The following is a 24366-nucleotide window of genomic DNA, read 5'->3' as shown; positions in this document are numbered from 1 at the left end:
ACGCTTGTGCACTATTGGTTGGCTTATAAAATGGTACAGCCACTATGGAAAACAATATAGCAATTCCTCAAAAAAGAAAAATGGAATTACTATATGATGAAGTAGTTCTACCTCTGTGTACATATTCAAGATAATTGAAAGCAGAGTCTCAAAGAGATATTTATACACTTGTGTTCACAGCAGCATTATTCACTAAACCTAAAACATGGAAGCAATCAAAGTGTTCATTGTTGGGTGAATGGATAATCAAAATGTGGTATACATGTATAATGGAATATTATTCAGCCATGGAAAGGAAGGAAATTCTGACATATGCTGCAACATGGATTAAACTTGAGGACATCAGGCTAAGTGAAAGAAGCCAGTCACAAAAAGACAAATACTGTATCATTCCACTACATGAGCTACTTAGTCAAAATTATAGATACAGAAAGTAGAATGGTGGTTGCCAGGGGCTGGGGAAGGGAGAAATGAAGAGTTACTGTTTAATGGGTATAGAGTTTCAGTTTTACAAGATAAAAGACTTATGGAGGAGGATGGTGGTGATGGTTGGACAACTTTGTGCATGTATTCAATACCACTGAAGTGTACTCTTAAAAATGGTTGAGAAAGAATGACATCAGCATCATGGCAGTGTGAGATGCTCCTTTGTCTCTCCCCTTCAATCTACAACTAGCAGAACATCCATAACTCGACAAAGGTTCCCCTGCCCAACACACTAGGATGAGAGGGAGAGCCACATATGCGTACATCTGAAGACTGGTGGATTAGAACACACACAGCAGGTGGAACTGGGGGAACAGCAGAGGTGGTGCCCATAATGCCAGCTCCTCTGCCATGGCAACTGAGCCCACAGCCCCAGGAAACCTGGTAGCAGCAGCAGAGGCAAATGCACGTGACTCTGGCCTCCTGGCTGCTGTGGCACCTGCAGCCACAGAGAATTAGGAAGCAGCGGTGGTGGGGCCTGTGACTATGGTCCCTGCAGCTGTGATGATGCCCATAACTCCAACCTCCCTGCTTGTGGTGGACTTGTATATCCAGGGTTTTTTTTCTGGTAACAAACTGACAACATAAAAAAGGATAATTTATGACAAAAATATAAAGGAGAAAGAAGAAGTGGATGGAGCCTGCATAGACAAAAGAAGGTAAGACACCATCAGCAGAAAATGGAGTAGTTTATCTATGAGACATCTTATATAAACCTCATGGTCACCAAAAAACAAAAGGTAGAGCAAAGACCTGAAATATAAAAATAGAGGAAACTGTGATAAACATCATAGAAAACCACCAAACTGAAATGGCAAATGAAAACACAAGGGAAAAGAAACAGTAGAAATATAGAGCAACCAGAAAACAAAAGAAAATGGCAGTACTAAGTCCTCATATATCAATAATCATCCTAAACATAAATGGATTGAATCCACTGATCAAAAGATACAGAGTGGCTGGATGGATTAAAAAACAAGACCTAACTATATGCTGCCTCCAGGAGACTCATCTCAACTCTAAAGACAAACATAGGCTCAAAGTGAAGGGATGGAAGATAATACCCCAAGCAAATGGCAACCAAGACCAAGCAGGTGTAGCTATGTTTATATCAGACAAAATAGACTTCAAGCCAAAAAAGATAAGAAGTGACAAAGATGGACATTATGTATTATTAAAAGGAGAATCTGGGGGCTGGCCCCATGGCTGAGTGGTTAAGTTCACATACTCCACTTCAGTGGCCCAGGGTTTTGCTGATTCAGATACTGGGCACAGACATGGCACCTTCCATCAGGCCATGCTGAGGTGGCATCCCACACAGCACAACCAAAAGGACCACAACTACAATATACAACTATGTACTGAGGGACTTTGGGGAGAAGAAGGAAAAAAAAAAAAGGTTGGCACAGATGTTAGCTCAGGTGCCAGTCTTTAAAAAAAAACACCAGGAGAATCTATCAAGAAGACATAACATTTATTAATATATATGTACCTAACATAGGAGCACCCAAATATATAAAGCAATTAATAACAGACCAAAAGGGGGAAATTGACAGCAACACAATAATAGAAGGGGACTTTAAGGCTCCACTTACATCAACAGATAGATCATCCAGACAGAAAGTCAACAAGGAAACATCGGCCTTAAATGACACATTAGAGCAGATGGACTTAATAGATATATACAGAACATTCCATGCAAAAGCAGCAGACTATACCTTCTCAGGTGCACACAGAATATTCTCAATGATAGACTATATGTTGGGACACAAAACAAGTCTTAATAATTTTAAGAAAATTGAAATCGCATCAAGCATCTTTTCTGACCACAATTGTATGAAACTAGAAATCAACTACAAGAAAAAGTTGTAAAAATCACAAATACATGGAGACTAAACAACGTGCTACTGAACAACTATTGTGTCAATAAAGAAACCAAGGAGAAATAAAAAAATATGTGGAGAAAAATGAAAATATGACACACTAAAATTGATGGGATGTAGCAAAAGCAGTACTAAGGGGAAGTTTATAGTAATATAGGCGTACCTCAAAAAACAAGAAAACTGTAAAACAAAAATCTAACCTTACACCTAAAGGAACTAAAAGAAGAAGAAAAAATGAAGCCCAAAGACAGTAGAAGGAAGGAAATAGTAAAAATCTGAGAGGAAATCAATAAAATAGAGACTAAAAACACAACAGAAAAAATCAATGAAACTAAGAGCTGGTTCTTTGAAAAGATAAACAAAATCGACAAAGCTTTAGCTAGACTCACTAAGACAAAAAGAGAGAAGGCTCAAATAAACAACAGAAACAAAAGAGGGGAAGTTACAATGGATACCACATAAATACAAAGGATTGTAAGAGACCACCATGAATACCTATATGCTAACAAATTGCACAACCTAGAAGAAATGCATACATTCTTAGACTCATACAACTTTCCCAGCCTGAATCATTAAGAAATAGAAAATCTGAATAGACTGATCACTAGTAAGGAGATTGAAACAGTAACCAAAAACCTCCCAGAAAGCAAAAGTCCAGGACCAGATGGCTTTTCTGGTCAACTCTGCCAAACTTTCAAAGAAGATTTAATGCGTATCCTCAAACTCTTCCAGAAATTGAAGAGGAAAGAGTTTCCTAACTCATTATACAAGGCCAATATTACCCTGATACCAAAACCAGACAATGATGACACAAAAAAAGAAAATTATAGGCCAATACATCTGATGAACATAGATGTAAAAATTATCAACAAAATATTAGCAAACTGAACACAACAATACGTTAAAAAGATTATACACCATGATCAAGTGGGACTTACTCTAGGGATGCAAGGATGGTTCAACATCCACAAGTCAATCAATGTGATAAAACCACATTAACAAATTACAGGACAAACATGATCATCTCAATAGAAGCATAAAAAGCATTTGACAGGATTCAACATCCATTTATTATAAACACTCTTGATAAAATGTAAACAGAAGGAAAACATTTCAACATAATGAACGTCATATATGACAAACCCACAGCTAACGTCATACTCAATGGTGAAAACTGAAAGGTTTTCCTCTAAGCTTGGGAACAAGACAAGGATGCCCACTGTCACCATTTTTATTCAACATATTACTGGAAGCCCTAGCCAGAGTATTTAGGCAAGAAAAAGAAATAAAAGGCATCCAAATTAGAAAGGAAGAGGTAAAGCTGTCACTGTTTGTAGACAACATGATTTCATATAGAAAACCAACAGACTTCAAAAAAGTTATTAGAAACAATAAATGAATGTAGTAAAGTTGCAGGATATACAATCAATATACAAAAATCTTTCGCATTTCTATATACTAACAATGAACTAGTAGAAATAGAAACTAAGAAAATATCCCATTTATAATCACAACAAAAAGAATAAAATACCTAGGAATAAATTTAACCAAGGAGGTGAAAGACCTGTACACTAAAAACTATAAAACTTTGTTGAAAGAAATTGAAGAAGATACAAAGAAATGGAAAGATAGTCCATGCTCATGGATTGGAAGAATAAACAGCGTCAAAATGTCCATATTGCCTAAAGTAATCTAGAGATTTAATGTAATTCTTGTCAAAATGCCGATGACATTTCCCACAGAAGTAGAACAAAAAATCCTAAAATTTTTCTGGAACTGCACAAGACACCAAATGGCCAAAGCAATCCTGAGAAAAAAAGAGCAAAGCTGGGAGAATCACTCTCCCTGATTTCAAATTACACAACAAAGCTAACATAATCAAACAGCATGGTATTGGCAGAAAAACAGACACAAAGATTAATGGAACAGCACTGAGATCCCAGAAATAAACCCACACATAGGTGGATGGCTAATTTATGATGAAGGAGCCAAGAACATGCAATAGAGAAAGGAAAGTCTCTTCAATAAATGGTGCTGGGAAAACTGTATAGTCACATGAAAAAGAATGAAACCATACCACTACCTTACACCATACATAAAAATTAACCCAAAGTGGATTAATGACTTGAATGTAAGATGTGAAACCATAAAACTCCTAGAGGAAAACATAGGCAGTATGCTCTTTTACATTGGTCTTGGCAGTATCTTTTTGGATACCGTGTCTACTCAGGCAAGGGAAACAAAAGAGAAAATAAACAAATGGGACTACATCAGACTAAATAGCTCCTGCATAGCAAAGAAAACCATTAACAAAATGAAAAGACAACCTACTGAATGGGAGAAGATATCTGCAAATCATGTATCCAATAAGAGGTTTATATCCAAAATACATAAAGAACTCATACAACTCAACAACAAGAAAACAACCCAATTGAAAAATGCTCAGAGCGGGGGCCTGTCCGGTGGTGCAACTGTTGGGTTTGCATGTTCTGCTTTGGCAGCCCAGGGTTCACTGGTTTGGATCCCAGGTGTGGACCTATGCACTGCTTGTCAAGCCATGCTGTGGCATCCCACATATAAAGTAGAGGAAGATGGGCACAGATGTTAGCTCAGGGCCAGTCTTCTTCAACAAAAAGAGGATTGGCAGCAGATGTTAGCTCAGGGTTAATCTTTCTAAAAAAAAATACTCAGAGGATCTGAATAGAATTTTTTTTCCAAAGATGACATACAGATGGCCAACGGGCACATGAGAAAATGCTCATAACTAATTATTAAGGAAACGTAAATCACAACCACAATGAAATATCACCTCATGTCTGTTAGAATGGCTATTATCAAAAGGCAAGAAATAAGTGTCAGAGAGGATGTGGAGAAAAGAGAACATTTATACACTGCTGGTGGGAATGCAAAATGGTGCAGCCACTCTGGAAAACAGTATGGAGATTTCTCAAAAAATTAAGAGTAGAAATACCATATTATCCAGCTATTCCACATCTGGGTGTTTATCCAAGGAATACAAAATCACTAATTGAAAAAGATATATGTAGCCTTATGTTCATTGCAGCATTACTTACGATAGCCAAGACAAGGAATCAACCTAAGTGCCCATTGATGGATGAATGGATAAAGAAGATGTGGTATATGTATAATGGAATACTACTCAGCCATACAAAAGATGAATCTTTGCCATTTGCAACAATACAGGTGGACTTTGAGGGTACTATGTTGAGTGAAATATGCCAGATGGAGAAAGACAAATACTGCATGATTTCACTTATATGTGGAATATAAAAAACACAAATGAACAAACAAAATAAAACCAAACACATAGATACAGAGAATATGTTGGTGGTTACCAGAGGGGAAGGGGGCTGCGGGGGAGGGCATAATGGGTAAAGGTGGTCAATTGTATGATGACACATGGAAATTAGATTTTAATGTTGAGCACACGGTACTATATGCAGAAGTCAAATTACAATGCTCTACACATGAAACTTACATAATGTTATAAACTGATGCTAGCTCAATAAAAAAATGGCTAAGGTTGTAAATTTTATGTTATGTATATTTTACCACAATAAAACAACTGGGGAGAAAAAGCAATTTTGTTTTATTTATTTATTTATCTTTTGCTGAGGAAAATTCACCCTGAGCTAACATCTGAGACAATCTTCCTCTATTTTGTATGTGGTTCACCACCACAGCATGGCCACTGCTGAGTGCTGTGGATCCATGCCTGGGAACTGAAGCCTGGATGCCAAAGCAGAGTGCACTGAACTTAACCACTAGGCCATGGGGTTGGCCCTCACATTTATTTTTTAAGCAATTTATGACCATGCAGACAAAGCATAGAAATCTATAACATTGTTTATATCCAAAATAGTTTTGTTAATGTAAAAATGTAATTTGCTACTTTCTTCTTGAGGCTTTTCTTCTTTAACTTAACATTAAAAAATACAATATCAGGGTCCTGGAAATCAAAGAAATAGAATTTCTGTTACGGGCATTTTCTCTAAGCCATGGGTTACTTTTTGGAACTCATCATTGCCATATAAATGTTCCAGTTCCAAGTTCTTCCAATGATTAAATCTGTAGCTTTGAGCAACATATTTTGTCTTTTTGAGACTTCATTTTCTTATTTATATGTCAAAGACACTACTATTACATGTGACGATGACTTTAAAGGGTAATTCTTAATAACCATCAAATACTGTGATAATGCTTCCTGCAACTGTTAACCCTATATATAAATATAAGGAATTCTTAACATCGTGCTTCTTTTTTCCTTCTACCTCTTGGGTATATTAAAGGTCAGGGCTTACCTTAGATGAATTTTAGACCTCTCCACCTAAATTTACCCAGGAATCTCCATCTTAATTTGTCACAAACTGATATCACCCCTGTACCTTCCCTTTCTTCTGTATTTCACAATTTGGTTAATGGCACCACCATGTCCCCACGTTAGAAAGCTGGGAGTTATACTAAATTTTTCCTTCTTTCTTTCCTCCTACATCAAATAATCCAGTAATTCCAGCCATTTTTGTCTTAATTGCTCTCAAAAGTGTCCTCTCTTCCCTATTCTTACTACTTATTTCAAGCCCTTTTGAATTAGGGTCTGGACTATCTCAGCTGTGTCATAACAGATATCCTATTCTCCTTTGCCCTCTCCTTAAATCCATCCTCCACACCACCACCAGAGTTATTTCTCTAACGTGTAATCAGATCACTTCGTCAGTATGCTTAAAATTCTGTAAAGGTTACCTCTCACCTCTTGGAGGAAGTCTAAATTTACTATATGGCAGACAAGGTTCCTGTTTATTCTTCCAGTCTCACTTCCCATGAGCCACCAGTCACACCATGTACTATATGCATGCCAAACTATGGGTGGTTCCCCAAACACACTATGATCTTTCTCAGTTGACCTTAAGAATAGGAACTTGAGAATGGAAGGGTCAATATTATTCATAGAAGCATGAGGCTTCTTGGGTGAGGTAGGTCTTGAGTATAGAGAAGGTACCAAAAAGAATAGGGTGCCTGTATACACAAGCAAGAAAATGTAGGGAAAAAGAGGGGAGACTCACCTAGCTGGAGCAGAGGGTTGGATTTAAGTAATAAAAAATAAGTCATATACTGAGATAGTGTTGACAAATTGTGGAGGTCTTTAAAAAGGTCTGGTGGGTCAGCATGGCTTGATTGCCTATATTTCCTGTAATCCTCAAAGTGTGTGTGGTAATTATTAGTCACAAAGAGGTGTTTGGTTTTTTTTTTTTTTTTTTTAACATACCTCTGGAAGCCTAGCCCGTTTCTAACTACTAAGGAAAGAAATGTAGTTTCTTTCTATTTATTTCACTATACTTCTCAGCTCTCTTGTCATAAACTATTAAAATTTTATACCACTTGTTGAGTTGCTTTCTGGCAGCTCCAGAGATAGCCTCATTACATTCAGTTCTTTCATCTCTAAAACTTCTTGTAAAGGATATATGTTATCAGTTTTCCTAGGTTGGCAAGGTTTGATGGAATAAATAGCAAGGTAAGCAAACACTGCACGATACTGATGAGTAAACTATTTTAATTTTGTGTACCACAGTCACAAAACAATAACAATAATAAACAACATTACCAATAAAACAGAAATTTATTATTGGTGATATTAAATCTAGAGTGGCCATCACAATATTAAAAGCATCTGTCATAAGATTTTTCAAAAGTTAAGACCATCTTTTTCTGGAGACAGAGACTTATACAAAAGGTGAAGAGAATTTCTGATTGAAAAATATGACTGTATTTTTGAGTTATTAATAATTCCAAATTATTTTTATATGGTTGCTAGAAAGGACCACAGTGTGTCCTTTTCCTAATTCCAGAGTCTGCCAGAAGCAAATAAGATGAATGGGACAATTGTCACATGGTGTTTTGAAGCAACATTTTTGGCCCTAATAGACAATAAAGGCATGGTCATGTAAAGGGGAGGGGATGTGAGAACGAACATATAAGAAACATTGCTCAGGGATCTCTGCAATTTTTCGAAGTTATTTGCTCATATCCTCAAAACCTTCTTGGCTGTGCCTTTGTCTTTTCCATCTCAAGATTTTCTTTTCATTAATCAAGGGCCAAGGCATTGTCTGCTACCTGTCTGGAGGTTGAGCTGCAACAATAGGATAAAAAGAAACTTGGGAGTTAAAAGTGGTAATAAAAGAAAAATGTATTTTTATCCTTAGACTACCTTACATAGCTATTTAATAGAAAATATTGGACATTATGACCCTTGAAAGCTTCAAACCCATGACCAAGAAACTACTATGATCACCTTACAATCACAGGTATGATACTGTCTCTTAAAATACTAAGACAGAACCACAGTAATGCTTATTTTGGGACCTAGGTGTCTGCTAATATTAGGTTAATACAATGTTTACTATACTTGATACCTTTAATTACATGTTATTTTCAATATGTTAAATTAATTGCAAATTTTCAATTATAGGCTCTGATCCTTTTTCAGTTGGTAGCTGTGTGGTCATAAAAACGTTACTGGACTACATAATGTCTCAGTTTCTTCATATGTAAAAAAGGGATAATAGGGATAATTATGTAACTTCACAGGGCTGTTGAGAGGATTAAATGAGGTAATACATGTAAAACTCAAGAATGCATGTCAGCTAGTAAGTGCTACTAAATGCTGGTTATTAAACGGCTGCCTGAGGATTTACCTTGAATTTTTCAATTTCAACATTAATATCTCCACAATATTTTGTAATGTCACATTATATTATATTTATAAACTATATTTGAGTAGTATGAAGCCATGAAAATAATCATATTGAGAACTGAATTTTTCTGACCTATTGCTTAAACTTTCATAATTAGCAATCTTGGTCACTTTTTTCTGATTCAGAACCTTTTGCAACTACCTAGAAATGGACTTTTCAGGGCCTAGAACAAAACTTTCCTTGCCTTGTTATCTATCACTATGTAGTCAGGCTGGATGAACGGTGCTTCTTGGTTGTGACTAGTGTCCATTGGTGGTATAGTATTTATGGGATGAAATAAAATAGTGTTGGTGCTTGTTTCTTCTGTTGTTTTCACTTCACTTACTGCTTGACTAGCCAGATTTATATTCAGGAAGTATCAGGATAGCAAGTGTGGACAAACATAGATTGTTTCCAACTTATAAAAAAGATATATTCCAGAAATTCATTTATAATTCAGTTTTTTGTAATAAAAATTATTTTCTTATTAAAATCACTGTAAAAACTCAGGTGGCTGTGGTCCCCAAAGTAACCCAAACCAGAGAAAGTTTTCTGTCGGGTATACACATGCATTTGTGTGTGTGTTTGTATAGGCTCTCTGTGAGAAAGTAAAAAGGAGGTGGTAGGGATATATGTATATATCAGGAGGCTAAGATTCCAGAGTCAGTAGCCAGGTAGTACAGTTGGCTTAGAATAGCTTGACAGCTTGGTTACTTTCTGAATGGAGCAAGAAGATTTGGGAGACAGAGTGACTTCAAAACGGGAAAAACAGAAGCTAGTAGTGAATAAATGAGAGTTTGTTAACATAGGGTGCTTGTATTTTTTGGTATTTGCAACTTTGAAAAGTTTGCCATTGTGTGTGTGTGTGTGTGTGTGTGTGAGATGAGATAGGGGCAAGTCAGGAAGTAAAAAAGATAATGTAAAAGAAAAATACTTCTTTTACAAATGGACTTAGACTAGCTAGAAAATACCAGGATTCAATGATATGATTAAAAATGTAGAGATTATTGCAATCATATTTATTATTCCACAATATCTGTCTTTCTCCATATAATACTACTTCCTTTGCCTTCACCTCCAATATACTCCTTTCTTACTGCCATCTGCTTATCCACACTCTTCATTTTATTGAGGTACTCTATTACACTGGGTCAACAGTCTCTATTCCATAAAAATTCCACTTAATGAATCCAAGTATCTTTAGAAGGGGTTGGTTGACATGACTCATGAAAGGGAAAACTGAAATTTCATACTTTGCTTCTTTAATCATTTCACATTTATCGTCTTTGACACCCAAATTCAGACTTAAAAACTTTGGAAAATGTAACCTATTACTTGTCCCTCTAAGTAGAAGATGGAGAGAATTCAGACACAGCTGCCTTAGTTTTTTCAAACCTGGAAAACATGGCAGAATATATCGTATCCACACTTGTGTCATGCTAGCAAACATTTCTGGGATTTAAAATTCTAGTGGAACCTTCTTTTTGAGAATAAAATGCCTCTTTAGTCAATTATTTAAGACTTATGATGTGGAGTGACAGTCTTAAAGTTCTCCTAATTTAGTCTCTATCAATATTTGGACTCAAGTTGATTTGGTCTAGTTTTTTCTATCTGCCTGGATATGATGCATCAGTGATCCTGTTGCTACATTTGAGGGGTGTGGGCCAAGGAACTTTGAGTCACCAGGGAAAATATATGATTCTGAAATTCTTAGAAAATGGTCATTGGCACAGATTTTCTGAAACAGGAGCAGTAACAAAGTGCTCTTTACCTTGAGCTTGGAGCAACCAGTTTTTCTTTGGATTGCTCACCTGGTCATTGTAGGTTTGTGGTTGGTTCAGAAAACTACACATGGTGTAGATAAAGGGAGAAGACTGGATTCAATCTGAGACCTTGATCTTTTAGCAGATTGACAATTGTTTTCTCCCAAATTATTCAGAGAACAATGGGCAGGTCACTTTTTTAGCAGAAGAACTTTTTGATTTTTCTCAACATTATTTTAGTTACATTCAATTTGAGATCTTTTACTAATTCATTTTAAAAGGAGACTCCAACTTAGTTCACTCTATCTCAATTGAACACTTTTAGGATCTTATCTTATCTAACAAGTAATCCAGCAATAGGACACCATGTAAAAGCTTTAGTATTATGAAGGAATATAATCAGATTGATATATAAAAGAGTGACTTTATAGAAAGATTTGGTGCACAGATGGCCTCAGTAAAGAATTTTAACAATTAACAGACCTTGAGCAAGTTGCCAGTATCTTTGGATAGAAGATGGTTTTGTTGTATCTTAAATTAAAAATCCCCAGAAAACATGTCTTCCACTGTAAGAAAACACAGCATATTCCTAAAAAGCTAGAAACGGAAAAATTGTTTGTATATAAATATATTTAATTAAGAAGCTATTAGGCAGGACATTGCTTTGATTATGTGGAGTATGTGGGTACTAAATTTACCTGCCTACAGGTTGGGCTTAACTAAGATCTAGTTCAATGAATATTAAGCAGAAGAATTAGACCTTTTCATGTATCCCCATGGTCATATGAGCAAGAAGGAAATGATGCACTGGGTGGACTATTTTGAAATGAAAGTATGAAAACTTTTGGTCACTTCAGCCAATCTTCCTTTTGAAGACATTCTACTGCAAACTTAGCCTCTCCTGAACAAAGACTTATCTGTAGGCTTCCTCAAATATTCAAGATACTTATAACCAAAAGCATTTCTGTTGGCTAATTTTTGAAGCAATTACTAGAAGTACTAATTTAAGAGAAATTTGGTGCAAAAAGCACAACACATTTGATTGGTACGTTCAGGCATCTGTTGCTAGGAACGCCTATATAACTCCTTACTTACAAAATTCTGGTTATAATAAACAGTACTATATGAACATTTTTCTTCAGTGTCACTATTGAATCATCTTTCTTCTTTAAAAAATCTACCATAAATCAGAAATGGCTACTTCTTTGAATGACCCTAATGCAATTCTTCTCAAGTACATTAGAATCTGTCAAGGACTTAAAATAACTAAATCCTTGAGTAAATTTTATATATAAATAAAGGCTACTTTCACAATTTAACTTTCAGAAAGTAGATTGACTATTAATTTTCTCTCTTTTATTATGGAATCAAATTATTTCTACAAAATTGTAAATAACTTATAGATAACTTATTAAATGACACTAGGCTCTTAGTAGCATAGTTCTGACACCACTATCCATGGAAGTCAATGTTAACCTTCACAAAAAAAAGATAATTTCAGGAATTACGACCTTGTTTGGTTATTTTTGAAAAGTGTAACACAGAATAATAATCCACATATGTGTTTCCAACTACTTTAGTACGTGGGTGACATGTTGTTATCTGAATATCCAAAATGTTTCTAACCATTCTGGAAAGTCAGTGAGATGCTATTTTATTTGTCTTCATATAACTTCTACCCTTAAACCGTCACTTGTTTTCCTATTAAGTAGGCTGCGTGAACTTTGAAAGGCACTATGTTTTTCATTTTGTACATTTTTTGAGCCTTCTCTACTCTTTAATTATTAAGTGCCTGTTGAAGGAATGAATGAAGATGGTACAATTGGCTTGACTATATGTTCTGATGTTGATTTTGTTGTTTGGTTCACTTATGGTTGGTAGAAAAGTTTTAATTCCTTTAAAGTGAGCTTCTCTCACTTCTTAAATTGCTTGAATGGGAAAAGCACCTCTGTTATCCCCACTGTAGTTGTGATGGAAATATGGACAAGGATGTACTAAACTAGGAAAATGTGGAAATATCAAAGCTTATAAGGGAAGACAATCATCCATTCTTCCAGAAAAATGCTTTGCTAGTGAAGGCATGCAAAATACAGTTTCCCAAGATATTAATGAATGTATTGTGAAGTCTGTCCGTCTACAATGAAAATAAAGTAAGAAGTTGCATATATTTCCATTATCTAGTCATGGTCAAAAGGTTCAACCGTATGTACCCAGGGCATAGTATTTATAGGACTAGATATTTTATTAAGAGCTACTTTTTAGTATTAGATTTTTGGAGAATCAAATATCCTTCATTTGAAAATTTTGGTTTTTTGGGGGGGAAATTATCCTACTTTGCAGGTAGTTTTTATCTAAAATCAACATAATATGCTTTACATACCACGACTTAGGAAACATAGTTCTTAGATCCTACGATTTCAACTGAAAAACGTTAGCTACATTCCTTAACTAGTAACCTAAAACATATTATAACCATATTTTCATTCAACCAGAAACACAAAAGCTATAAAATAAAACATTTTAAGTGCTTTCAGACTACTGAAAAAGTTCATTTGTGAAAGACAACTGGGGAAAACATTTCTTTTTTCTAATTTAAGGATTGTCTCTTAGCAATATTATTTTTATTACTTATAATTAGCCAACACTACCCTTAAGTTTACATAAGGAGAAACTATAAAACCGTACTAGGTAATTACAACCGTTTCCAGGGAGGTGCGGTCTCTTGGGAAAATCACAAAATTGTTTTCTATTAAAGTAAAAGCATTAAAGAGATACCAATGTTGTACTTTCATTTTGATTATAAGACTACATGTCTTATTTTAAAAGTACAGTTACATTCAATTACATATTCTAGTAGAAAACAAAGTAATTATTTCAAGTTACACATTTACGCACTTAGATACTACAATTCAAATTAAATGTATTTGTTTATCATGTCTAATGAAGTATGGCAAGGCTAAAATTCAATGTATATGAACTTATGTCTCAATGACAACATGTTGGTAAAGTTTCATCAAAAATAATATTATTTGTTTCTATAAAAAATAGTTTATCAACCATATAGCAATCTTAGTTTTTGCATGCAAATTCAGAGTGCTAGAGGAAATATTTAATACTCATTTAAAAATATAATTTCATTTATTTTCAAGAGAAATAAGATAAAACACATTTTAAGTCAAAAGTAGCAAAGGTTTGGGGTTCTTTGCTCCCTAATATCATGTCACCAAAGTAATTCAAATTCTATTTCTTTAAATGAGAGATTAGAATATCATGGCTATTTCTGGCAGCCTTTTTCATAAAATGGCATTTTTGAGAGATGGTTGTTTTAAAATGTCTTGATCCATGGTATTTAAGTTTCATTTAACTTGATTCTCTCCGCACATAGAGGGAAGGAAACAACACCAGGCCATGTATAGGTGAGAGGAGGTAGGTAAAACATTACTAGGTTGCCTGTGATTAGATTTATAGTTATGAGCTATGCACCCCTGATAGAGTAGTAGAGAAGCCAGCCACAGCGCAATCAGGGCCATTTTGTTGTTTGTCAGCTGTATAGCAGATGGATCTTTCAAATGGAAAACCATGTTGCTGGCTACAGGTCTCAAAGGAGAAGTAATACTGGACACCTTGTCTCCTCTCTTCCATGGATTGCATATCCAAATAAATTTAAAAAAAGGAATTGTATGATCCTGCTCAATGACCTAACACTCTAAATTATAGGAAATGGAGAAGAAATTTACAATCTATACTTATATAAACTTACCTTAAAAAACTGATTCACAGCACCTGAGGATATGGCAAACTTCTCCAAATCTGGTAGTTCAGCTTCTACTATAATAGCAAAACTAGGGAGCAGAATATTTGAATTGGAGTGGAAATTTAAACTGGCAGCACCCTTGATACCAATGGGATTCTGGACTATAGAGAAATCTTTTAAAAAGCCAGAATCCTTGGCATCAAGGATATCCTTGGCAGTGGCATGCTGAAAGTTAGTGGAGTCTATGGAGCCAGCAGAGACTTTGAGCCAGGCACCAAATTTGTGTGCATCAAAAATTGTATAATTTCTACCAAGCTGCGATGAATCAGAAAACTTAGAGGAGGTAAGATTTTCAAGAGTGGAAGCACAATTAAGGCCAGCAGAAAAAGTGGGAGAGTTATCGTAAGAAATATTAGAAATAGACAAATCCGCATCAATTTCCAATTCAGGCTCAGAGAGATTATTAAAATTGTTGATACTAGTAGAATTATGAACATTATGAGTAGTTATGGAATCATAATTGGGGTTGATTACATAGTTGGAGTGAAGGACATGAGTAAATCTAGGGTCATGGTTAGTATCTGAGGCACAGTTGGTGCCAGCACTGTAGCGAGGGCTAATAACACCTCTATAACTAGTGGTGTTGCTGGTGTCAGTGATATTGACAGTGCTAGCTGTAGAGGTGGGTCTGGCAGCATAGCTGTTTCTGGCAATATAGGTGGGACTGATGACAAAGCTAGAACCTAGTGCATGGATAAATCCTGGGACATAGTCAAAGTCTGAGTCATACTTTGGGATAGCTGCATAGTTGTGACCAGCAGCACTGGTGGTCTTTGTATCATAGGAGTCAGCATCCTTGTTAGGACTAATGGCACTGTTTTCACTAGTAGCATTACTAGGCTTGGCATTATGGTTAGAGTCAGAGTCTTTTTTAAGGCCAGGGCTATTATTGTTGGAGCCAGGGCTACTGTTGTTGGTGGCAGGGCTATTGTTGGGGCCAAGGTCATTGATATTGGGGCTAGAGCTGTTGGGACCTGGTCTGATATTTTGGGAGCCAGGGCCATTGTTTTGGAAGCCAGATCCTTTGATGTTAGGGCCAAATCTACTGTTGTTGGGGCCAGGTCCATTGTTAGGGTCAGTACCATTGTTGGCGAAAATGTCATTGCCTGACCCAGTGGCATTGCTGGGCCCAGCATCATTGTTGGAACCAGAAGTGTAGTCCAAGCCAGTTCCATTTTGGAGCCCAGAGGTGTAGCTTGGATTAGCGTCACTGTTGGATTCAGCAGTACAGTTCTGATCAACACCATTGCCTAGGCCAGAGGCATTGTCTGAATTGTTGGTGTGTTTTTCCTCCTCAGAATCAGTGCTATATTTGGAGTTAGCATTATTGTTAGTGGCATTATCAATGTTAGAGTCAGCTCCACTGTTAGAGTCACCATCGCTGCCGGAATCAGCTCCACTTGAAGGGTCAGCATCGCCACTGGGATCAGACCCATTATTTGCATCTGAATCATTTTCAGCATTGCCATCTTTGGGATCAGTGTCATCAGGGTCAGACTTATCTTTGGGATCTTTCTTATCTTTGGTGCTCTTTTCATCTTCAGAGTCTATTTCATCTTCAGGATTTTTCTCATCTTCAGAGTCTGTCTCATCTTCACGGTCTGTCTCATCTTTGAGAAGAGGCTTGTCTTTGGCATTGGCCTTATCTTTGAGATTTCCAGCACTGATAAGTTTAGTCTCATTGTCAGTATTGCCCTCATTTTCAAATTTGGCAATAAGGTTAAACGTGCCCTCACTTTCAAGGCCAGCAACATTGCTAGTATTGATAACATTGTCTGGGTCAGGGGTATTATGGTGGCCCATGGTATTTTGAGGATTCATGGGAAATGTATGGGTAACAGTAGAGCCTATTTGATTTTGGAGAGCTAAGCAACTTTTACAATGTATATAAGAAGTTGAACCTAATGAATATTTAGAGTCCCCCCAGTGTAGAGGGCAGATGTCCACAAGATGCTCAGGATCCAGGGATTGAGATAAGGGGCTGTTCTGCAAAGTCTTGCAGTGTTTAATAGATTTGGGACTCAGAGAATATTTAGAATCCAAAGGAATTTGGAAATGTAAAGGACAGTCAGGGTCTGAATCATCATCAGAATTGATGAGACATTTATGAAAAGGAGAATTATCGATTTCCATGAAACATTTGGAACATATTGGAGCTCCAGTGTCCAAAGGATATGTGTTACTTCTGTGAGTCTTAAGGCGTAGAGCCGACATAGGGCTCATGGAGTTGGAGTGGTAGACAGGTGCTGAAACTTCATAGGTGTACTCCTCAGCACTTAGGTGATGAGTAGGATTCACGTGAGACACAGAACTCTGAAAACTTTGCTGATATCTATAGTCCTTGCAATGACTCTTAGAGAAAGAAATTTTGTGACTGACATTTCTGTGATGCTTGTTATCCACGAATGTGTTTGGGTCTGGAAAAAGGTCGTAGCTGTGCTTTTCCTTTAACTTTTGCTGTGAGTCTTGCTTGTCAGTGAGAGCTTGAGATACCTCTTTGAATCTCACAATCTTGTCATCAGTAAGGTATCTCACAAGTTGACTTCTGGAAACTGTCAGAGAGAGAAGAATAAAATATGAGAAAGGATAACGAATAAGATAGTGAAGTTTGACTTTGACACTCATATTACAACAGAAATCTTTGCAGAGGAAAAAATGTCATTTCCTTCGATGGTTACTGCTATGTGATATTTCAAAAGGAGGCCATGATCCTAAATTTCTGCTCAAGTAGGTGTTATCTTGAGCTTTTTAAGACATAAAAAATGAAACAGATTTATTTATCTGAGAGTTTTATACTATTCAGATTCAGAGAACTTACTCTTTAGAAGATAATTCATTAAATAGCAATTCATTGGCATGACGTGGCCAAAATAAAACTTATTTTACACAACTTGGTTACTACAGATCTCTATTATTTATTTTTCATTTTGCTTTTGGAGATACTAGCAATTTATTCTTTCCTAAGATATAATCCCTGTATTTTATACAATCTCCATATTTGGAGACAAAAATTTCCTTGGGCTTAAGCTGTCAAAATTGCAAAATTTCCTGATAATAAATTTATTATAAAGAACTGATTTCTGGAGCTATCAAGAGCTCACTGGCACATGATTCTGGAAATTTAGACATCGTCCAATATCTTAGCTTTAAAGTTGAACTTAAAAAGTCCAGTAAATGTCATTATGAGACAATCTTATTTTCCAGGTAAATAGGCAGAAATAAAATACAAATCAACATGACTTAATTTTAAACATAGAAGACCTCCTTCCACCATTCCCTCAAGGTCCTAAGAACATTTTCTCCATGTTTTGGCATCAAACACAAAACTATACTTGAAAAAGAGTCTAAGAATGCTGGGTAGTATTTTTCACTTAGAAATTGATAGTGACTTTTTATAGAGGAGATTTTTCTTCTCACCCAGTTTCCCTTACAATAACTTTTTAATTGCACACTCATAATCTTTAGGCATTTACAAAAGAGACAACTTTAAGTAGGTCCATTCTGAACAGTATTCAAGAGGGTATGGTATATATGACTTGGCCTACACAAAACATTTTTACTGTATAGCTTCATAGATTTATTTCTAAGAAAAGAAGTTCATATTCTTATAAATACATGATGTCATTATGTTGCCCTGATAACATTATAGCCTTCAATGGTGCTCACATAATATAAAAGACATGAGATCTTGGTATGCTTTATATTAAATACTAGAAGCACAGATGTAAATTTTCTATCCCAAGCCAAGCATCAACAAATATAAAAGGAAGGTGGTAACTATTATCTTTAATGGCGCTGATCTTCAATAGCATGTATTATATATTTTATTCATATAATGCTATTACAAATTAGTGACAAAGCCTTACAGCCTGACAGAAACAACTAAACAAAAGTAATGTAATTTGGCTATTTGTTAGACTCTTTCACATTAAAGATAATAGTTGGATGTGTTAAAACAATTATAAATAATTTTCCTGGAAAGTAATTGGAAGTATATTTGTATTGACAGTGTATAGGATTCTTAAACTCAGTAAAGAGATTGCTGGGTTAGTTTTTTCTCCTTGTGAATCTTATAATACTAGTGACTAGTACTCAATTTTACACTATTCTGTTAATTCTCTTAATTTTCTGAAAGTTAGGAAAAATGTGATTGTTCAATTATAAGGAGAAAATGTTAGGTGTTTTTTATTTATATATGTTTACAATACTATTGTTCCAAGAAGTTCAATAGCTATTTTTCCTACACACTTTCACAGAGTGAAAATAAATCTTATCATAAAATATGTTGTTACTAGAAGCGGCATTTGTTTAAACATAATTTAAGGAAAAAGTCATCAAAACAAACTATGGGCACAGCAAGATTACTAGTACTGTAGATTTCTGCATAGAAACAATTATATTAATAATAATTGCTAATAGATAGCTTGAATGATATGTAATTGTTATGCACATCATTAGCTTTGGAAAAAAGACTTGATATTCACATGAAAGGGGATAACTGCATTTTATTTGGGTAGGTGAGAATACTAAGTCAGTAGTCTAGGCAAAGCAGAAAAGAGAAAAACTGAAAAAAAAGGTGTTTGCTGATTTCTTTAACAACAGGTAAGCATAGAGTTAGATGCTAAACTTAAAGATAGTCTTAGTAAAAAGACAGCAATTACTTTTACTGAAAGCTGTTCCATTCCCTAAATCTGCATGATTCTCAAAATTGTTTTACTAAATGTTTCAACAAAACATCAGTAAGTATATAATTTTATTATATAGAAATCAGAATACTTGCAGGATTGAGTTTTGATTTTTTGTTGTTGTTGTGGCTGATGAAATTTTTTAACATACACAAGAGGACTGATATCACTGAAAGTGGAGGAGTAAAGGCACTCCAGCACTCTATCCCTCCACAAAGCAAGTAAAGAGGTGGCAAAAGCTGTTAGATCAACCTTTTCAGAACTACGAAATCAAAAGCTTACAAAAACCAGAGGAAAGCTTGATGAAGAAAGAGGTGTTGCTTTGTAATGAAAGAGTGCTATGACATTTTAAACTGCTCAACGAGCAACTTCCAGAACCCCAGATCAGTGGTGGCAATGATGATGGCAGCCTGCCTTCATGGTGCATGTTGCTAGTATGAGAGGGAGCAATATATGCTTTATTCTCAAAGAATTGTAGCTGTGGCTTTGAACCTGTCTAGTAGCTCCCTGATGGACTGCTGCAAGAACTTCTCTTTGTTTTGCCCAACTTGGAGCATTCCCATGGCTGGGCAGCTTCCTGGACAGCTTTTTCTGAAAGCATTCAAATGCACAAGTATTGTCCACAGCAACCTGTGGCCAGAAACAACAGTTTGGACAAGCAATAGGCAGACCAAAAAGCCTGAGAAGGAAGAGGTTACACAGGGAGATACATGGGTGGAATAAGGACTTTTAAAACTCCCACATATACTTGAGAATCAAAAAGGCTACATGCAGGGTCAAAGAAGAAGTCAAAAGGGAATTTTAAAAACCTCAAAACAAATGAAAATGTAAACATAACAAAACCGATGGGATGCTTCAAAAGCAGTTCTGACAGGGGAGTTTATAGTGATAAATGCATATATTAAGAAATTAGAAGATCTCAAATAAGCAACTTAACTTTATACCTCAATAAACTAGAAAAAATAAAGAAGAAATTAGGCCCAAAGTTAGCAGAAGGAAGGAAATAATAAACATCAGAATGGAAATAAATTAAATAGAGACAAGAAAAACAATAGAAAAGATCAAAACTAAGAGCTGGTTTTTCAAAAAGATATCCAAAATTGAACAAACCTTAGCTAGACTAATGAAGAAAAAGGAGAGAAGACTCAAATAAATAAAATCAAAATGAAACAGGAGACATTACAACTGATACTATAAAAATACATAGGATCACAAGAGACTACTAGGAATAATTATATGCCAACAAATTAGTTAACCTAGAAGAAATGTATAATTTCTTAAAAACATGCAACCTATCAAGACTGAATCAGGAAGAAATAGAATATCTAAACAGACCAAAAATGAGTAAAGAGATTGAATCAGTAATCAAAAACCTCTCAATACAGAAAACCTCAGGACCAGATGGCTTCACTGGCAAATCTTACTAAACATTTAAAGAATTATTGCCAATCTTTCTCAAACCCTTCCGAAAATTTGAAGAGGAGAGAATACTCCCCAAATCATTTTATGAGGCTAGCATTACCCTGATACAAATGCCAGATAAGGACATTACAATAAAAGAAGATTATAGACCAATATCCCTGATGAATGAAGATGCAAAAGTTCTCAACAAAATATTGGTAAACTGAATAGAAGAAGACAATACAAGGATTATACACCATGACCAAGTAGGATTTATCCATGGGATACAAAGATGGTTCAATGTACACAAATCAATAAATGTGATAAACCACATCAATAGAATGGAAGATAAAAAATCACATGATCATCTCAATAGATGTAGAAAAATCATTTGACCAAATATAACATCCTTTCATGATAAAAATCCTCAACAAATTAGGTACAGAAGGAACATACCTTGACATAATAAAGGCCATATACAACAAACCCACAGCTAACATTGTACTCAAGAGTGAAAAATTGAAAGCTTTTCCTCTAAGACCAGGAACAAGACAAGAATGCCTACTCTCAGCAGTCTTATTCAATATGGTACTGGAAGTCCTACCTAGAGCAATTAGGCAAGATGAAGAAATAAAAGGCATCCAAATAGGAAAGGAAGAGGTAAAAGGATCATTACTTGCAATTGATATAATTTTATATATAGAAAATCCCAAAAACTCAATCAAAAAACTCTTGGAACTGATCAACAAATTCAGTAAAGTTGCAGGATATAAAATCAAGACAGAGAAATCAGTTGCATTTCTATGTGGTAGCCATGAGACATCTGAAAAAGAAATAAATAAAACTATCCTATTCACAATAGCATAAAAAAATAAAATACCTAGTAATAAATTTAAGGAAGTGAAGTATCTGTACAACAGAAACGACAAGACTTTGTTGAAAGCAATTGAAAAAGACACAACCAAGTGGGAAGACATCCCACATTCATGGATCAGAAGAATTAATATTGTTAAAATGTCCTTGCTACCTAAATCCATCTATAGATTCAACACAATCCCTATCCAAATTCCAATGGTATTTTCCACAGAAACAGAAAAAATAATCCTAAAATTTGAATGGAACCAAAAAGACCCTGGATTGCCAAAGTGATCATAAAAAAGAACAAAGCTGTAGGCATCACACATCCCGATTTCAAGCTATACTACAAACCTATAGTAATTAAAACAATATGTTACTGCCATAAAAATAGGCACATAGAACAATGGAACAGAATAAAGAGCCCAGAATTAAACCCACCAAGTATGGTCAATTAATATTCAACAAAGGAGCCAAAAACACCCAATGAGGACAGGATAGTCTCTTCAAAAAATGGTGCAGGCTAATTGAATAGCCACATGCAGAAAAATGAATTAGACCTCTATCTTACACCACTCACAAAAATTAACTTGAAATAGATCAAAGAATTAAACATAAGATCTGATACCATAAAACTCCTAGAATAAAGCATAGGGAAAAAGCTCCTTGACATTGGTCTCGGCAATGATTTTTGGATAAGACACCACAAGCACAAGCAACAAAAGCAAAAACCGATAAGTGGGACTACATCAAACTTAAAAGATTCTGTACAGCAAAAGAAACAATCAACAACATGAAAAGGAAACCTAGAGAGTGGGAGAGAATATTTTCAAATAATATATTGGATAAGAAGTTAATATCCAAAATATATAAAGAACTCATACAACTCAATGACAATAAAAACCCAAACAATCTGATTAAAACATGGGCAGAGGAGCTAAATAGACATTTTTCCAAAGAAGACATTCAAATGGCCAGCATGTACATGAAAAGATGCTCAACATCACTAATCATCAGGGAAATGCAAATCCAAACCACAATGAGATATCACTTCACACCTCTTAGAATGGCTATCATCAAGAAGATGAGAGATAACAAGTGTTGGTGAGGATATGGAGAAAAGGGAACCCTGGTACACTGTTAGTGGGAATGTAAATTGGTGCAGCCACTAAGGAAAACAGTATAGAGGTTCCTCAAAAAATAGAACTACCATGTGACTCACAATTCCATTTCTTTGTATATCCCCAAAGGAAATGAAAACAACATATCAAAGAGATATATAACTCCCATGTTTAATGCAGCATTATTCACAACAGCCAAGATATGGAAACAACCTAAGTGCCTTATTATTCAGCCATGAGAAAGGATAAAATTCTGTCATTTGTGACAACATGGATGGACCTTGAGGGCATCATGCTAAGTGAGATATGTCAAACAGAGACAGACAAATATTGTATGGTATCATTTATATGTATAATCTAAAAAAAGTTGAACTTGTAAAAATGGAGAGTAAAAGGGTGATTACCAGGGGATGGGGGAGGTGAGGCAATAGGAGCAATGTTGTTTAAGAGTACAAACCTGCAACTAGTAGATAAATAAGTCTTTGGAATCTAATGCCCAGTATAGGCAATTATAGGCAATGATACTGTATTTGATTATATGCAATGATTATAGGCAATGATAGTGTATTATAAACATCAAATTTGCTATGAGACTGCTTCTTAATTATTCCCACCACAAAAAGAAATAATTATGTGATGTTATAGTGGTGCTAGCTAACAATACATTGGCAAGAATACTGCAACATAGAAATGTATCAAATCAACATGTACATCTTAAACTTACACAATGTTATATGTCAAATGTATTTCAATTTAAAAAAAAGACTACACACATGTCCAGACTAGATATACTTGAGAAAATTAGATAATATCTACTGGCGTATCTTCAAGTTTGCTGATTCTTTATTTTCTATAGACAAATATGCTGTTGAGCCCCTCTAATTCTTTTCTCTTCTTCTACTTGTCTGCTATTCACCAAAATAGGGCTTGAGGAGACCTTAAGCTTTTACCCCTCACTGATTTTCAGGACCTGCACAAGCAGGAAGTGGAGGATAAGATAATGCTGTAAATGATCTGACTAAATGCTAAAGGAGGGTCTCAAGGGAGAGCAAAGTGGTAAAGACAGGAAGAGTTTTTTTTTTTTTCTTTTTTCCCCCTTGGTTACAGGATCTTATGGAAACTGGCAAAACACTAGCTGACCTCTTAGTAATGGAACACAAAATTCAGTGGCCACACATGAAAATGAATACAAAACTTACAAATATACTTTAGAAAAGCCACTAACCAATCAAACAACAAAACCTCACAACAACTAGCAACAATAAAATCCAGGGAAGGTGGAGAATTTGATTTCCAGAGTTGCCATATTCTACTATTCAAAATATCGAATTCTTAACAAAAATTACAATACATGAAAAGAAAAAAAGTATGGTCCATTCATAATAGAAAAATAAATTAGTAGAAGCTATATAGGAGGAAGCCCAGGAACTGGATTTACAAGAAAAATATTTTGAATCAATTGTCTTAAATATGCTCAAAGAGCTAAAGGAAATCATAGACAGAGAACTGAAGGAAACCAAGAGAATGATGTCTCAACAAATAGAAGATATCACTAAAGAGGTATAAAATAGAAAAAGGAGCCAAAGAGAAATTCTGGAGCAGACAAGTA

At 35.3% G+C, this 24366-nt stretch overlaps 1 protein-coding gene across 4 annotated transcripts in view; it reads right to left on the bottom strand.

Annotated features, from left to right (window-relative positions):
- Window positions 1-7918: 7918 nt before the first annotated feature.
- Window positions 7919-24366, bottom strand: part of LOC100630813 (uncharacterized) — a 396552-nt gene continuing 380104 nt past the window's right edge. For all 4 annotated transcript variants that reach the window (XM_070256727.1, XM_023633698.2, XM_070256728.1 and 1 more), the window contains 3 exons: window positions 14642-17247; window positions 11365-11447; window positions 7919-8514 (listed from right to left, as the gene is read on the bottom strand). In XM_070256727.1, the coding sequence (XP_070112828.1) occupies window positions 8469-8514; window positions 11365-11447; window positions 14642-17247 (2735 nt within the window). In that variant the 3' untranslated portion in view covers window positions 7919-8468. The remainder of the gene's footprint in view (window positions 8515-11364; window positions 11448-14641; window positions 17248-24366) is intronic.

Source organism: Equus caballus, chromosome X (assembly GCF_041296265.1).
Source record: "Equus caballus isolate H_3958 breed thoroughbred chromosome X, TB-T2T, whole genome shotgun sequence".
Lineage (NCBI taxonomy): Eukaryota > Metazoa > Chordata > Mammalia > Perissodactyla > Equidae > Equus > Equus caballus.
The sequence above is the reverse complement of the archived record's forward strand: the minus strand, read 5'-3'. Positions and strand labels throughout refer to the sequence as shown.